At 41.2% G+C, this 18096-nt stretch overlaps 1 protein-coding gene and 1 pseudogene across 3 annotated transcripts in view; one reads left to right on the forward strand and one right to left on the reverse strand.

Annotated features, from left to right (window-relative positions):
- Positions 1–1722: 1722 nt before the first annotated feature.
- Positions 1723–18096, forward strand: part of POLA1 (DNA polymerase alpha 1, catalytic subunit) — a 283290-nt gene continuing 266916 nt past the window's right edge. For 2 of the 3 annotated variants that reach the window (XM_032620648.1, XM_032620650.1), the window contains exons 1-11: positions 1725–1836; positions 2608–2670; positions 3537–3629; positions 4062–4149; positions 4400–4601; positions 4690–4868; positions 10762–10874; positions 11577–11693; positions 12943–13017; positions 15626–15764; positions 16795–16949. In XM_032620648.1, the coding sequence (XP_032476539.1) occupies positions 1771–1836; positions 2608–2670; positions 3537–3629; positions 4062–4149; positions 4400–4601; positions 4690–4868; positions 10762–10874; positions 11577–11693; positions 12943–13017; positions 15626–15764; positions 16795–16949 (1290 nt within the window). In that variant the 5' untranslated portion in view covers positions 1725–1770. Of the gene's footprint in view, positions 1837–2607; positions 2671–3536; positions 3630–4061; positions 4150–4399; positions 4602–4689; positions 4869–10761; positions 10875–11576; positions 11694–12942; positions 13018–15625; positions 15765–16794; positions 16950–18096 lie in introns of all 3 variants that reach the window. The other variant, XM_032620647.1, reaches the window with a different exon arrangement.
- On the reverse strand, positions 14824–15215 carry LOC116747717 (annotated as a pseudogene).

Raw genomic sequence — 18096 nt, forward strand, 5'->3', positions numbered from 1 at the left:
AACATGCAAGAAATGACATCTTGGTGTGGTTCTCATCTGCATTTCTTTTACGTATGAAGTTGGGTATCTTTTCATAAAACTTAATAGCTGTTTATATATTTTATTTTACTTTTTTTGCTGCGTTGGGTCTTCGTTGCTGCACGTGGGCTTACTCTAGTTGCAGCGAGCAGGGGCTACTCTTCATTGCAGTGCATGGGCTTCTCATTGCGGTGGCTTCTCTTTTCGTGTAGCACGGGCTCTAGGCGCGCAGGCTTTCAGTAGTTGTGGCACATGGGCTCTAGAGCATAGGCTCAGTAGTTGTGGTGCACGGGCTTAGTTGCTCCGTGGCATGTGGAATCTTCCTGGACCAGGGCTCAAACCCGAGTCCCCTGCATTGTCAGGCAGATTCTTAACCACTGCACCACCAGAGAAGCCCTATATATTTTTTTAATGTGAACCATATGTTAGTATTTATTGCCCACATTCCCTTTGGGTTTTTGGCCTTTTTTTTCCTGGCCATATAACGCGGTTTGTGGGATCTTAAGTTCCCTGACCAGGGGATCGAACCTGGGTCCCTGCAGTGGAAGTGTGGAGTCCTAACCAGTGGACTGCCAGGGAATTCCACTGGCTTATTTTTTTAATATCAGTGAAATTGGTTTTTTCTCTGTAAAACATATTGCAAAAATTTTCTTCTGTTTTGTCTTTAAACCTGTTTCTGATATAATCGCATCTGTCGATCCTTTTTTTTTCTTGCAGATGGATTTTGAATCATAGATAGAAAGACTTTCCCCACATCCAGGTTACAAGGAATTTGCCTTTTTTATTAAAGTACTTGTATAATTTCATTTTTAAAATTTTGACCTGTGATCTGCTTGGTGTTTATACTGATTTACTTCTTTACAAATGGGTAGCCAACACTAATTATTAAAAAGTCCATCTTTTCCCCAGTAATATGAGATGTTACCTTTGTTTTATGCTAAATTTCCATAAGTAATTTGGTCTTTATCTAGACTCTATATTCTGTTTCATCTGATCTGTGTATTCATATGCCACTACCACACTATGTTAACTATTCATTCTAGGTCTTTTGTAGGTGGAGGCTGCTCTGGGATGAGTCAGAAAGCGAGAGTAAAATTGACAGTAGTAGAGGAGTTTGCAGGTGGTTTCCACATGCCCGGAAGAGAAAACATATGGCACAAGTTGTTCTTTATGGAACAAATGTCTCCGTGCTGTTTAGTGTTGCTAGGACATGCGTTCCTCATAAAATGGAAGCTAAGATGCTACAGTATCATAACTGGTGATCTTGGTTTTTCGTAGTTCAGTTTTCCTGTCAGAGTCAGTATCACACTAAAATGATCTCATGAAGACCGCAAGCCTAATCCCCTGGGACCAGATGAGCTTGATCTTTTTATTTCTATGGGGGAAAAAAAACCCACCCACCTTTTAAAAAGCTTTTTATTTACATTAACAGCAGCAATTAAACAGTCCCACTTAACTCATCCTGATATTTGACTGGCATTTCATCAGTTTCTGTAGTAACATTTAGTCAAGTTGCCCTGAATTCAGTTCATTTTAAAAATTCTTTCCTCTGTACCTTGCATAAAGTCTCATAGTTTTGTATTTTGAGTTTTTAACATTTTTCTTGTCACAGTCTCATATACAGAGGGCAGGTGACTGGGCTTTTGGTTTTCCATTTTGATTTTTGCTGGTGTGTGTTTCTAAACAAATTTTCTTCCAACAGGAAAAAATAATAAAGCATGCAGCAAAGACAAGAGGAATGTCAAGAAGGCCATGGTGACAAAACCGAACAATATCAAGTCAATGTTCATTGCCAGTGCTGGAAGGAAAACCGCAGACGTGCGTCTCATGGTTTTCTTATATTTGCCTCTTCCTTTGTGAAGCGAAGAGTCCTGTTTCTTCATAGTTCACCTTTCCTGTCAGATTCCCCATAGCTCTAAGCAGATGATCTTATGAAGGCTTCTAGGCTAATCCCCTGGTTCTAGATGAGCTTGGTCTTTGATCTTTGATTATATTTAATGTTTGATTGTACAGTTAATAGGTGGTCAATATGTTTTTTTAATGTTGCTTTTATTTTTATTTTATTGTATTTTTTAATTTTTTTGGCTGTGCCGCGTGGCTTGTGGGATCTTTGTTCCCTGACCAGGGATTAAACCCGGACCCACGGCAGTGAAAGTGCTGAGTCCTAACCACTGGACTGCCAGGGAAGTCCCAATATGTTTGAACTCAAATATTTGAGTAATGTTTTCCCAATCTCAGTCACTAAGTTGGATGTAGATTTCTAGGTGAATTGAGGCACCTCAGTGGTTGTGGCTTGGAGATAGAAGAGAAAACTAAACCAGAAAGCTGCACTGACAGTGAGTGTGTTTATTTTGGTGGTTAGCAGGAGGATTATGGAATGAAGCTGAAAATTGAGGGCGGGGGCTCAGGGTGTAGGAGTTATGTTTAGGCTCCTGGTGGTTAAGATCTGTGAATAGTAGAGGAGCCCTCAGAGTTAGGGATGAAGAGGCAAGGACTGACTGGCTGGGTTCTTCCTTCCACTGACATGGGGTCTGGGTAAAAATATGAAGGGCAGGGCTTTCTCATTCTTCCTGCCTTTATAATCTCCAGAAAGCTGTTGACTTGTCCAAGGATGATCTGCTAGGTGATATTCTACAGGATTTGAACACTGAGGTAAGTGAATCTCTAGGAGTTGTCAAATATTCAGGAGACATGGGCTGAAGAAACAATTCAGTAATTTTACAAAACAGACTATTGCTAGAATGCAAAACAGAAAATTCAGTGACAACACCACCACCAAAAAACAAAACAAAAGAAAACAAACCCCAAAACTAAAACAAAACCCTTCAAATTGGTTTCTTTTCACCATTTTAGGTGAGTAGTTTCTAGCTCCTCGAGGCTCTGTGATTGTGTAGATTAGGCCGTGTGGGGCTGTGTTTGAAGTAGTAAGAATCCACATGAGTCAGTTCTGGGAAGGCACACTGCTTGCGCTCAGTTGCTGCCGTGTATGTTCCCGAAATGGATTGAAGCCTGTCAGTCTGCACAATCAGGCGTGAGATCCTCGTCTTGAATTCTGAGTGGGGTTGAGGGAAGAGTCAGTGAGCTGTCCCTGATAGAACTCAGACAGGTTCATCTGTAATGAAATTTGCAACTGGGCTGTTTCACAGCAAGACTAAGCTCTCATTTAGAGATGTGCTTCTTTCTAAGTGACCCTTGATTAAAATGACTTACACCTACACTGTGTAGTTCGAGCTTGACAGTTTTTAAATGTAATATTCTGGAAGGGTAAGGGAGAAGTATGTTAAGTTTTAAAGAGAAAAAATTGATGAGGGGTGGATTCAATATCTATTCTGGTTTTCTAGTGAGTCTGTGGTATTGTTGCTATAGTAACCTCACTGCATGAACATAGATCTGTGGGGGGAGCAGGGAAGGAAAAAAGTGCTTTGCTCATTGGGGTTCACTGGGGGAAGAAACGTACTTTTTGTGTCTTGTGGTACACCAAGCATGGCAGTGAATGTCTGTCTTTCCCCTCCTTTTAGACACCTCAAATAACTCCACCACCTGTAATAATACCGAAGAAGAAAGGATCCAGTGGAGCTTCCCTGAATCCTTTCTCTATGCACACCCCCAAGGTATAGTGTGTGGAAATACCTTCAATCTTGATTTATATTATTGCTTAAAACTTACTTTGTTGCTTTTCTGTGTGAGCGAAATGCCTTTGAATTTGTTCTTGCTTTTGTTTTAAATTAGGACTCCTGTTTCATATTATAGAGTTTCATATATTTCAAAAATAGCATGTCCCTGTTTTTTTCATAGTAAATTTTGTAGTAACTAGTACGTGTTTATTATAGGTGTTACAGCTGTGCTAGATGCAATAATTTTCCTTCTGGAAACAAGTGTTTTTTGGTAAACCTAGGTAACAGTAAAATAATTGAAGATGTTACATTAATAAAACAGAAAATCGTTTTATAGATAGGAACTGTCATTATCTCTGGTCAGGGTAGGACAGATGCGTATTTTTAGTATGCAGGTCTAACTGACTAAACATTTAAAAACATTGACAGGCAGCTCCTTCAGGAAAAACCACTTGCCCGGTCTCAAGGAAGGAGCCTTCGTTAACCCCTGCCCCTCTTAAATGTGCTGGATTTGCTGGTAAGTCTGCTGTCAAAAGATGGAGGCCCCGTGAAGGAGGAAGTAGGGGGAATTTGAAGGGCTTGCAATAGCCAGTTTCAGCGTGAAAGGTTTGAATTCATAGCAGCAAAAGTTAAAAACATCCAATTTGGAGATTGAAGACAAATGCAGATAGCATGTGGGCAAGGGGTAGGCTGCTGTTGCAGCGTAGGGGAAGCTTTTGTGCTCCCTGGCAGCGGCACATGATGGGATTGTGTGGTGCCACCCCCAGGAGAGCCGGTGCTGGCATTGCGTACAGTTGACCAGGAGGAGTCAGGGGCAATGGATTTTGAAGATGGCGACTTTGATGAGCCCATGGAAACGGAGGAGGTGGATGTGGAGCCTGTGGGTGCCAAGACCTCCGACCAAGAGAGGGAGCCAGCAGAGGGGACAAAACATGAGGCAGATCCTGGGAAAGGGACCGTATCTTACTCGTAAGAGCATTTTATGACTTTTCTGACAAGTAGTGCTACAATTATCCCATCAGATTTTGAAAGGATTTTGAAAATGTGATTTTTGCAGAGCAAGTTTTCTCCCAGATGTCTCTTGTTGGGACATTGATCAGGAAGATGACAGCAGTTTCTCAGCCCTGGAAGTTCAAGTGGATTCCAGTCACCTCCCACTGGTAAAAGGGGCAGATGAGGAACAAGTATTTCAGTTTTATTGGCTGGATGCTTATGAAGATCCGTACAGCCAACCAGGTAATCATACAGTTACATACGGTAACTGGATGTCTTTAATATGGAATAGCGCCTTTCCCTGAAGTGTTTTAGTGATTGTAATTGGAACAGGCTCTGCCCTCATGTACGTACATAGTAAGAGCAACACTCATGAACTGTAAAGTGGGTGAGCCACCCGGATGGAGAGGAGTTGTGGTGTGAATAGTCCTTACAGGCGCTTATCCCCAAAACCAGTTATATGTGGTTTTGCAGTGTGTGCTTGTATTATAGTTCACTGTTGATGTATCTGAACGTATTGGAATGCACTTTACTTAAAGTGGAATCAGTCTTTAATTTGTTCCTTCAGCAATTTGAACACCTGCCCTGTGCCAGGCACTAAGATGGGGTGAACAAGCTGGGCAAATTCCCTGTCCTGGTGGAGCTAACGTTCTAGTAGGGTGGGAGAGGTAGGCAGTAAATAAGGTAAGTTAATGAATGGTGTAAAGGCAGTTAGTTGGGGGATGGCCAGGGAGGGCCTGTCTGAGGAAATGGCCGTTGGGCTGAGATTTGAGGCACATTCAGAGCCGAGGAGAGAGTATTTCAGCCTGAGGAACCCGTAAGTGCAGAGGCCTGGAGAGAAAGGAGGAGGCCTACGTGGTTGTAGCAGAGTAGTCAAGCAACAGGACTGGCTGAAAGTCAGGTCGGAGAGAAGGCAAAGGCCAGATAATAAAGGACCTTAAAAGCCGTATTAAGGAGTTGAGGTCTTACTCTAAGAGCAGTGGAGGATTTTCAGTGCAGGGTGCAGGGGTGAGGGGGTTGAGTGGACCCATGGTTGGGTTTACATTTTAACAGGAACCCGTTTATGCGGAGAAAAGGCTGTGTGTGTGTGTGTGTGTGCGCGCGCGCGCGTGTGCCTGGGGCTGGAGTCAGGGAGTATGGAAGCTCTGGAGATCAGTCTGTCTACAGCAGGTGTGCTAGTTACTTGCACTAGTGGTGGCTGTGGAGGAGAGGAGCGAATGCTTGTAACATGTACTTCGACATGAACTCGTTGGCGGATGGATGGATGGATGTGGGGGGTTGATGGAAAGGAGAGATCCAGGCTAATTCCCAGGTCCTCCTCCAAATGAGCTGATACTACGAATTCTGACTCACAAAGAGCCAGGAGGCTCTCTAGTTTCCTTCTGTGCTCCTTTGAGCACTTCTTCACTATGGGGCTGGGCAGGATAGAGCATGTCAGATTCATAAAAAATACAGTACACACCCTTAAACAGTTGCCTTTATTCAGATCCGTTTCTGGATGTAAGGGTAGATACAAACTGAATTTTTTCAAAGTGATTTCCTGGAGTCCGAGTATTAACCATCAGAGCGGGGGCAGCAGCATTAGTATGCTCCGCTTATCAAAGAGTTGAAACTCCTGCGGAGCTGCTTGAGTAGCAAACTGCCATGTGTTCATTGCTGAGGTAAAGATGTAAGCAGTCTTAGAAATGGTATCTCATCTACCTGAGCTAGGGCAAGATGATCTGGTTAGACCCTCTCGCCTCTTTGCCTGCTTTGTAACTCGCTGGTGCAACGTGGGCCGGCAAGTGTGATTTCATGAGGCTTTGCAAATTAAACCCAGGGCAGCCCCATCATACAGCTTCAGGGGACACCATTTTCACGTGTGTGTCGTGTGACCTCCCAGCACAGCAGCATGGCTGGTGCTCACTGGACTTAGGTGACGTGGTGGGCCTGCCCATCCTGGTGCCACTCCCTGTGCTTTGCTGTATCTGCTCCAGGCTGGCTTTTATTCCCTGACTTGATTAATGGTCCCATGAGAACCAGAAACCTGGGAGCCAGCCTTGAGTCCCCCCTTTCCTCACTTCCCTCACCAAGTCTTATTAGTTTTCTCCTTCTAAACTAGACAAGCTGTCTTCTCTCTCTCCTCGCAACTCCCACCCTTGAGCCCTTCCTGCTACTGAACCCAGCCTCCTAACTGATCCCTCAGCTGTCATCCTCCACACTGCAGCCTGAGTGATTGCTCAGGACGTCATTTCCTCGTTAGAGAAAATCCGCAGTGGCTGCTGCCTGTGACTTACAGTCCAAGTTACTTAGTAAGGCTTCTATTGCCTGCTGTGTAGGACTTTTGTGTCCTAGAAATAGTTCGCTGTATGTACCTACTGCTCTTTATACCATATCCTTTTATTCACTGTACTTGTCTGCCTAGAATGACCTCACCTGGCTCAGCCCCAGTGTGGTCTCCCCAAATTTCCTAATCCTCCAAACTGGCCTAAGAGCCCTTTCTGTGACCCCCATCGAACCCTTACCCATTGCAGCATTTGTCATATTATTTTGAAAAGATCTGCTTCTGTGTTGTCTTTTCCCTCAAAGCTTTTAAACTCCTGGAGGGCTGGGACCTTTTATTTCCAGCATCTAGGATGATGCCAGGTACATAGTAGATGTTCAGTAAATGTTCATTGAAATAAACTGCACAGCGACAGTCCTGTAGATGCACATGAAAGGTTTCAGAGAATCAGCATTGCATTCGCTGCTATTACCAAGTCTGCCTCTTGAAGCCTTGTAGCATTGTGGATTAAGAATGGCTAACACAAAAGTGGATGGTCTTCCATAAATCCACATATAAAGCATCAGATTGCTGGTGTCAGTTGCCAAAACTTAGAACCTTAGGAAACAACAACCCTCTCTTTCCTGTGTGAAAATGAGTTTATTACTTCTGTCTATTGCTTACTGGTTGATACTCTTAGTAAAAAACAGCATCATTTCGCAGGGCAGGGGTCTAGAGCTGCGCTCTCTACTATGTTAGCCACTGGCCACATGCAACTCTTTAAGTTTAATTAAAATGAGATAAAATTTAAAGTTCAGCTTCTCAGCCACTAGTCACATTTCAAGTGCTCAGTAGCCACATGTGTCTATTAGCTACCCTATCCATGGATAGCACAGGTAGGGAAGAATTCTGTCATCACAGAAATTTCTGTCGACTAGTGTTGATCTATAGTAATGGATGTTGTAGGTTAAGATTGAAGCACGTTGAAGCACAGCTATATTTGCAAAGCAACCGACTTATGGTATATATTGTTGTTGAATTCTGGTACTGACCATAGTCATGGGTAGCCTTTTCAACCACTATTGGGAAATATTTTGCAGTTGAAAGAGGTACCAGTCTGTTACTGGCCTGTCTTCTAAATGCTAGGGTAAAAGGGAGTTTCTATTGCTGGAAAAGGCCTCAGAGACCATCATCTCTAGTTACTCACTTAAAGCAGAGGAAGCTGGGGCTCCAAAAGATAAAGTGGTCAGCTCCTCAGTGGCAGAGTTCAGGGCTTCTCACTCGTAATCCACTCTGCTGTTCTGTGGTACTTCTGAAGTTGTGTCCTCTGCGATTGATGTAGATGGCTTAAAAAAAAAAAAAGTCCTGGGCTTCCCTGGTGGCGCAGTGGTTGAGAGTCTGCCTGCCGATGCAGGGGACATGGGTTCGTACCCCGGTCCGGGAAGATCCCACATGCCGCGGAGCGGCTGGGCCCGTGACCCATGGCCGCTGAGCCTGCACGTCCGGAGCCTGTGCTCCGCCATGGGAGAGGCCACAACAGTGAGAGGCCCGCGTAGCGCAAAAAAAAAAAAAAGTCCTGTAATCTCAGAGGGTTGAGCAGTTTCATCATGATAGCAGGTAATGATCACTGAGCTTTGGTGAAATCAATGTTGCTAATAAAAACGAAGTACTCCTAAAGACCCTGTTATTGTTTCTCACTTTCTTACAGATTCTAAGTAAGTCAGTTGTTGCTGAATGCTCCATAATTATGAAAAGAATCTTACTCTTTGCATATGGGAAGATATCCTGTCTTCATTATGACTTTTTCAAGGTTGAATAATCCTGACTGCACCTGGTTTCAGCTAGTAACTTTAAGGGGAATGTAATCTTTGTTTACCATGATCTTTTTGTGGCAAATGAGGCATAAACAGTGTCAAATGTGTTGCATGAAATGTGATATTAGTTTGACTGTAAAATGAGCTATTTGAATCTTTGAATCCAGTATTAGGGTCTTTATTTTTCTTTGCATGGAATTTTGGTTTTTCGTCTCTAACTGTTGTGAGGATGACTTTTAATTTTCTGAGCTACTGTGACTTTTTTCTTTTTTAATCATCCCCACAGTCCTCCCTTCTCTCTCCCCTATCTCCCCCCACACCTCTTTTACCCCAGCTGAAAATTACACAACTCTTGTAAGAATTTTAATCGTCTGCAGAAATGAAAATTCTTAGATAGTCTTATTTCTACTAGAATGAGTGACAGAAGGAAGCACTGATGAGCTATCTTGTGAAACTGGAGTAATTGGCCTTGTGAACGGTAGCCTTTGCATGTGCCAGAATTTTCTAAGTGCCTCAGGCAAGTGGCCCTATAGAGCGGCTATGTTCATTACTGCTGTCTGATTATTCATGGAGCCTGGGATTTTGCACAGTGACCATCTCTTAGGTTGACTATCAAATCTCTGGAGTCTTTTTTTTTGGCCACGTGGGATTTTAGTTCCCAGATCAGAAATTGAACCCGGGCGCTCAGCAGTGAGAGCATGAAGTCCTAACCACTGGACTGCCAAGGAATTCCCTCTGGAGTCCTTTCTTTTTTAAATAATTAAATTATTTATTTATTTTTGGCTCAGTTGGGTCTTTGTTGCTGCGCGCAGGCTTTCTCTAGTTGCAGTGAATGGCGGCTACTCTTCGTTGCGGTGCGCGAGCTTCTCATCACAGTGGCTTCTTTTGTTGCAGAGCACAGGCTCTAGGCACGCAGGCTTTAGTAGTTGTGGCACACGGGCTTCAGTAGTTGTGGCTCGAGGGCTCTAGAGCGCAGGCTCAGTAGTTGTGGTGCACGGGCTTACTTGCTCCGTGGCATGTGGGATCTTCCCGGACCAGGGCTCGAACCTGTGTTGCCTGCGTTGGCAGGTGGATTCTTAACCACTGCACCACCAGGGAAGCCCTGGAGTCCTTTCTTGATGGCCATGTTTCATGAACAAAGGCTTGATGTCCAGAAAGGCTTGATTTACCACTTTGTGGTCTACATTACTTAGGGATCTCAAAAGGATTTGGTTACTAGACCCCATTTGTTAAACTGAAATAGGAGAGGGAGGAACGTTACAAATGCTACCCAGCCAGATGTCTTCAGTAGTCTGTGAGATGGAAAGGGTGAAATAGAAGATAATAGTTTAGCCCTATTAGGAGACACATAGTATTATATGGAATAAGATGTGAGATGAATTATGTTTTTCCAAAACACAATTTTACATACAGGAGAATACTGATATACCATACATAGTTATCCTTACACATGGATGTTAATTTTTATTGGTAAGTACAAGCTAGAAAGGAGTTTAGTGTTACATTTTCAGAGTTCTCATAAAAGGTTTAAATACGAGTTTTGTTGGAGAATAAGTTGCTTTTTTTGTTTCTCTTAATGTGGATAATCCTGGTTCTAGGGAAAATGTCCTTTTTTTCCTCCTACACTGATCTAGGATGTCTCCCTAGTTTTTGAGGTCTGTCTACATTGAGCCGGGATGTCTCTCTAATTCCCCAGCAGTTTCTACACTGACCTAGGGTGTCTCAGTAGTTATCCGGGTGTTTCTACTCAGGCCTGCGATGTCTCCCTGATAACTGAGGTTTGTCCCTATTTACCTGGGATGTCTCCCTAATTCTAGGGAAAAATGCTTCCACCAAGTTAGAGAATCATTCTGTTCCCTGTCCTCCCAGTGGTCACAGGTTTTACTGGTGCGATATTGTCATGGCATAGGTACTGAGTAAAGGAACTAGTTTTTGGGATTGGACAGCAGATACATTTGCTGTAAGAAATGACTTACCAAAGCATAAACGTGTGGACACATTCAGTGAGCTTTTACATCGTCCCTTTAATGTGATATAATTGAAATGTTTATTTTCTCATGGTTTTTCCTTATTCTTGTAGGTGTGGTGTTTCTATTTGGCAAAGTTTGGATCGAATTCGCCCAAACCCATGTGAGCTGTTGTGTCATGGTGAAAAACATTGAGCGAACGCTCTACTTCCTTCCCCGTGAAACGGTAAACCTTAGTAGACAGCTTCTAATTCCAAGTGTATTCTGTCTTCTGCCACCAGCCCTGTCCTTTGACAGGGCTGTGGATTATCTACAACCTTTCTTATTGCCTGCCTCGTGACCACTGATTGTCAGCAGCTCCATTAGACATTGGGAGAAGTGGAGTGAAACACTATCTGTTTTTCAACTTGTTAGAGCGTAAAAGTGCCTGAGTTTCAGTACATAATGCTGTCTCCCCCCCGCCCCCATTTCCATAATTATTGGGGTTGGGAGTTTGTGACTCTAAAATATGACATGGTGTTTGGCCCAGTTTTCATGGTTTTGTTATTTCCTCCACAGCCATTTAACAAGGTCAGTTCCATTTGCTCCTTCTTTTTATTAGGACTTAACATCCACACTCTCCTCTCAACCCCAGCTGTTTCCCATCTCAGTTGAACTGTGAAGCGTCTTGGTCAAGATTTACAACACTATTCTCCCATTTTGTAGGATTGATCATCTCTATCTCTGGCTTTTATGATGCCATTGGGAGGACTTGGGTGTTGGATTTAGTACATTTTTGGGTCCGTTTGTATCTTTGAACTCACCTTATTCTATTAAATGTTTAAGTATGTGAAGATGAAAGTTGATTTAGGCTTGGGTTTCTGGTGGTTGAAAAGATCTTATGTACAGATATTTTTTCTCCTCCCCTCCCCTCTCCATGGGAAAGCAGAAAATTGATCTAAATACAGGGAAAGAAAGTGGAACTCCAGTTACAATGAAGGATGTTTATGATGAATTTGATGAGAAAATAGCAGCAAAATATAAGATTATGAAATTCAAGTCCAAGGTTTGTATTTGGTGATAATTTTTTCAGGTCTATATATTGGTTGTTTGTTAATTTCCTGATTTAGCAAATGCTTGCTAAATTTCCTGATTTAGCAAATAGTTATTGCATATCTTCTTTTTGCAAAATGCCTTCTGTGTGGCTATAATTCATTGAATGGAAATTTCATAGATAGCAATGTAAAACCAATATGTTAGATTTATAAAAATATTTATTCTTTCTCTTTAAACTGTGTATAACGTTCATTAATTTGAATAAAAAGATAACATTAGCAAAGTAATTGCTTCCAGTACTTGAAGCATAGCTTGTGTTCTTATTCTTAGATGGAGAAGAAACTGTTCTGATCTTGTTTACGTTGGTTATTGCCAAGTTGTCTTGGTCAGAAGGTTACATCTTTAAAAGTCAGGGTCTATGATGCAATTTCTGATAGAACAAAGTTCTTCTATTCATGTGATACATATTGATCAGTTGTCTTCATTTTAGTGAGATATTGATGCCTTTGGCCATAGTTGTGGGGCTGTAAGTTCCTCAGCACACTGGCTATATTAACAGTGATTGCAATAAAGGGAGGATTGAGTTGCTGAAGATGAGGCTAACCATCTGAACTATTTGAGCTTTTTGACTTGTGGCTGATGGATCAGGTCTCTAAAATTCTAGAAGCAATGTGGTGCAATGGTGAAGAGCATAGGTGCTCTGGCTAGACTGCTTGTGCTTTAAGTCCTAGCCCTACCACTTCCTGGTCTGTGACCTTGAACAAGTGCTGAGTGACTTCTCTGGGCCTGTTTCTTCACCTGAGAAGTGGGGCCTTATTTCAAGAGCTGTTGGAAGGGTTAAGTCAATTAATTAGGATTAGTGATTACAACAATCCTTGGTGCATAGCAAGCACTCAGTACATGTGAGCTATGATTATAATGTTTATCATTAATTTTTCTAGCAAGATGGAGTTGCTTAGTATCAAAGAGTAGCAAATAATTTAGTGCATTGACATTGTAAACATTTTTAATGTTTTATTACCTCTCTTGAATGCAAATACTTGTAAGTTCTCTAGTGTCCAAAAGAAGTCTTTTTAACATTTTGTCACTGGCTGTTTTAGTCCCAGTTGAGAGGGGGAAAAGGTGCTTTTTTGGCTTTATTTACCTTTGTGTTCCATAATGATTAAATACAGAGACATGCGTTGTGTATGTAATGCTTGTCAATTTAATTTGTGAAAAGTTTTTTTATCTTAATGATTTTTAAATGCCAACTTACCCAGGCAGTGGAAAAGAACTATGCTTTTGAGATACCTGATGTTCCAGAGAAATCGGAGTACTTGGAGGTTAGATACTCGGTAAGTCAAACAAAGAAAATGAATGGATTTTGCTTGAAAATGGCATTTTCCTATTTTTGAAATTTCAACTGGCTTTCAATTAGGAGTATTGGCAGGGCTCTTCAAGCTTACAGTTCATTGAAGTGAACTTATAGTCATGAATAATTAAAATGAATAAAATGAATTTAAATATGTAGACTATAGGTTATACCGCCTTTCTCTGCTTTCAAGTATGCATCTTTACATAAATAAGTTGAAATTGCACAACTGTTTGTCAAGTGGAATGAATGCCGCAAGATGGAGTTGGACATCATTAGTCTGTCGAAGTGTCCCTCTGAGCAGTGGAAAGGTGAGAGAAGAGCGTCAGTAGCGTCACTGTAGTGCTGCTCCTGCTCCCTTGACAGACAAGGTCACTGCTGCAGGATGTTAATTAACTGGACCTTAACCTCTCTTTACCTCTCCGTTCTAGTGTTTTGATCTCATGATGTTGGAAAAGGGAAACTTAAGAAATATCTCTGACAGTGGTGATGAAAAGTACCATGGAAGCATTTTTTTTTTTGTAATTGTCAAAACTTTTATTTAGAAATGAATTTGAAATAACATTTCTTGCATGCCATGTGTAAATTATTAATAAAGTTGTGATGAAATACATTGCTTATGACTTGATAATTTTAGCTGTGGATTTCTAATCTGAGGAATGTATGTAGCATTCAACTGATGCACTAGTAATTATTCCTGGTCTTAAATTGCTCTATAAGCAGCAACTGTTTCAAGCATCAACAGGAAGATGATAACCAGTATCATTATTTTTTGCTCAGATAACGTAAGAAAATTACTGAATTTATTATCGGTTTGTTTAGGCTGTATTCATCAGAGCACACATGGCAATATATATAGAACTTGAGAACATGAATATTTCTTATGAAAAGAAAAACAAAACACTGTCTCCCATAAAAAATTTTCTCCATGGAAGCATTTTGAATGAGTCCTACTCCCTTGCTTTTATTTATTTATTTATTTTGATCTGTGACTTTGTTTTTAATTTTCAAGCCTTATGATCAGATAATTTACAAATTTGTGCTAATGATAAAGCTCCTCTACCTTAACCCTTCTGAGTTGGCAAAAGCACCATTGCCCATCACACATCTACAGTAGTTCTACCGTTGTTTCTGAATACCTGTTTAAAAGACAATCCTGAATTATAACTTAGTCTGACTTTGTAGAGAATTCACAAGCAAGTTTCCTAACATGTCTTGTCACAGTGAATTTTAAAAGCATCTGATCTTAAAGATCATCTATAAAATGTGAAAAGTACTAAATATGCTTTATTTGATGCTATACATAAACCACACTAAAATTCCTTTCATTAAGTAAAACGCAATATTTTAGATGGAGAATTTTAATTAAATTGGCATAGTTAAGACCAAAAAGATAAAGTGGATGTGTCAGTATATCTTCAGCCCTTGCCTTAACAGGCAAACGGACACAACTTGAAACACAGGTGAATCTTGCTGGTCTATGAGACAGTTAAGGGAGCTTCTCAGTATTTAAATATATTAATATAACCAGTTATAGAAATCTAAATATAAAACCAATCTCCTATAGGGTTTGAGAAGGCATTCACCATATCGCTGAAAAGTTTAACATTCCTTATTCAAGTTTAATCATCTCTTTAGAAGGGGAAGACAGTGATAGTACTTTTTGAACCAGAATTACTATCAAAATTCAAAAAGCTGACTATATTCATTTAGCCACAAGCCAATCTTATTTAAATCAGGACAGAAATATTACCTCAGCCATTCATGATCTGAATTCTAGTATATGAGATCAATTTAAATATGGTACACATAAAAAGTCATGAGACATTTGTTTCATAATAAATAAGGCAGTGGCCAACGATTTTGCATTAGTAGCTTTTTTGAGATAAGCTATCAAGTCTGCCCTTTCTCCCTTCTTCTTAATGCCAGCGAAGAACATTTTTGTTCCAGGGATGTACTTCTTGGGATTCTCCCAATACTCCCATCAGCGTCTCCTCTCCCCAGGTGATGCCTTTGTTCTTGTTGGCATCTGTGTAAGAGAATCTGAAAGTCTGAGTTGTCTTTCACTCAAACAGACCATGGAGATTTGGCCCAGTCTTGTGCTTGCCTCCCTCTTCCACAGTATGGCACTGGGCACACTTCCTGAACAAAAATCTTCTTGCCCTTCTCAACATCACCCATTTTTAAACCGTTCTTTCTCCGTGCACGACTAAGAGGTTCCCGCTCGCAAGCTGAACGTCCCGCTCTCTTGCTTTCATTCTTCTAATGGAGTTGTACTTATTTGGCTGTTCTTTATCAGTAAGGCATGTACAGCTCTGGACAGAAATCCTCTTTTGCGGGAGCTTCTTGGCCCATTTTTCTTCTAATGGGTGTCATCAAGATGCATTATTTTGTCATTGTGAATTGTTTTTGTTTCCTACTGTGAATTGTTATGGATTTCATTTGTGGCAAATTACATTTCATATATATCAAAGGGGTTTCTCCTGGTGGTTCATAGAGAGACTTGTTTATTTCAAGTATAGACTTTGGAAAATGTGAAGTAATAGTTTTAAACAAAAAAAGATTTTTTTTTTCGTCTTTGCCTTTTTCAGGCTGAAATGCCACAGCTTCCTCAGGATTTGAAAGGAGAAACTTTTTCTCATGTATTTGGGACCAACACATCCAGCTTGGAACTGTTCTTGATGAACAGAAAGATCAAAGGACCTTGTTGGCTCGAAGTAAAAAATCCACGTAAGGGAAAATTTACTTTCAGAATGCTAAGTAAATTGCTGTTAGATGCAGTTTCTAGAAGTTAAAGAATTGGACTCAATTTCAGTGCGACCACTTCCTTTTTAATGTTAGTTTCTTTAAGGTTTTCCTTGAGTGAGTATAGGAAGTACGTTTGAAATCACTCTTTCACCGTGGTGCTTAGCATTTTAGTGGGAGGGAGGCTTTAGCTAGCCTACTCGGGCATTTGGGTGCATCCTTCATTGTGTTGCTGTCAGCGTGGACTTCCAACCTGGCTGATGTGGCTCAGCTGTTCTACATAGTGAACTGCTGACTTCTGAAGGAGTAAAACATCACTGCCCAGTGTGGATAGTGCATGTATGGTCTCTTACCTGATGTTTTTCAGTACTTGCATTTGTGATACTTTGTTTTGTCTTCATGAATCTCTTAAAACCGTTTTTTTTTTTTTTTAAATTAATTATTTATTTATTTACTGTCGGTTCATTGGTTTATTTATTTATTTTTGGCTGTGTTGGGTCTTCGTTTCTGTGTGAGGCCTTTCTCTAGTTGCGGCAAGCGGGGGCCTCTCACACGGAGCACAGGCTCCAGACGCGCAGGCTCAGTAGTTGTGGCTCACGGGCCTAGTTGCTCCACGGCATGTGGGATCTTCCCAGACCAGGGCTCGAACCCGTGTCCCCTGCATCGGCAGGCAGATTCTCAACCACTGCGCCACCAGGGAAGTCCCAAAACTGTTTTTTTTTAATTCCTCTAAGGCAGTGCTGTGGCTTTTACAAACCTATTTTGGGTCTTGGATTTTTTGGAAAGTCAGATGAAAGCTGTGGACTTTTTTCCCAGGAAAATGAACATATGTATACACACACGAAGATTTGCATACAATCCAATAACGTGGTTTAGTTTTAGTTAGATGTTATAATAAGACATTCTTAGTAGAAGGTAGGATTGAAGACAATTTCGGTTAATCACAGATGTCTTAATTATAGTAACTTCTTTTTCAGCAAATAGCTATTGATCTGTTGTTCCTATTCTTTTTCAGAGCTCTTGAATCAGCCAATCAGTTGGTGTAAAGTTGAGGCAATGGCCTTGAAACCGGACCTGGTGAACGTAATTAAGGATGTTGGTCCTCCTCCACTTGTTGTCATGTCTTTGAGCATGAAGACAATGCAGAATGCAAAGACACATGAAAACGAGGTAAAGAAATAGGACAGATTTTGTACCTATGCCAGAGGTGCGATACTTCTTGCACTTGTATAGCTTTTCTGTAAGGGGAGGTTGTTCTTTTTGGAAGGGAAAGAATACTAATTCACTACCAAACTCCATTTTGAAGAATGAATTGAATTTGTCTGATTTGGAGGGTTTTTTTATTTAAAGACTTAAATTGCTGGACTTTGTGTTTTTAAATTTTTTTATTTTGGAGAACTTCAGATGGACATAGAATAATAGAATGAACTCCTATATACCCATCACTCATATTCACCATTTAGCAAGATTTTGTCACACTTGTTTATCGCCCTCCTTCTTCTTTTTTCCTCCTGAAGTATTTCGAAGCTAATCTCAGACATTGTGTCATTTTACCCCTGTATACTTTGGTTTGCATCTCTCAAAACATGCATACTTTCTTATAGAATACTATTATCACCCCTATTAACATTAACAGTGATTCCTTGATACCAGCTAAAATACCTAGTCCACAGTCACATGACTCTATTTCTCAGAAATGTCTTTTTTTTTTTTTTTTTTTGCGGTACGCGGGCCTCTCACTGTTGTGGCCTCTCCCGTTGCGGAGCACAGGCTCCGGACACGCAGGCTCAGCGGCCATGGCTCACGGGCCCAGCCGCTCCGCGGCATGTGGGATCCTCCCGGACCGGGGCACGGACCCACGTCCCCTGCATCGGCAGGCGGACTCTCAACTACTGCGCCACCAGGGAAGCCCTCAGAAATGTCTTTTAACAGTTGATTTATTTGAGTCAGGATTTATACAAGATCCACAGACGGTGTTTAAGTTTTGTTTCTTGAATCTCTTTTAAATGTGAGCAGCTCCCTCCCACCCCCTCCAGCTTTTTCAGTGACGTTGACTTATTGAGGAATCACTGTTAGTGGTCTCAATGAATGACCCATTTTCTGTATTTGTTTGCTTCCTCGTGTCTTTGGATTTCTTCCTGTATACCAGGGGTTGGCAAACTGTGGACTGCGGGCAAATCTAGCCCATCACCTGTTTCTGTAAATAAAGTTCACTGGAAGACAGCATGTCTGTTCGTTCACATATTATCTACAGCTGCTTTTGTACCACGGCAGCAAAGTTAGTAGTCATGACAGAGACTCTGTGACCTGAAAGGCA

Source organism: Phocoena sinus, chromosome X, assembly GCF_008692025.1.
Source record: "Phocoena sinus isolate mPhoSin1 chromosome X, mPhoSin1.pri, whole genome shotgun sequence".
In the NCBI taxonomy this organism is placed as follows: Eukaryota; Metazoa; Chordata; class Mammalia; order Artiodactyla; family Phocoenidae; genus Phocoena; species Phocoena sinus.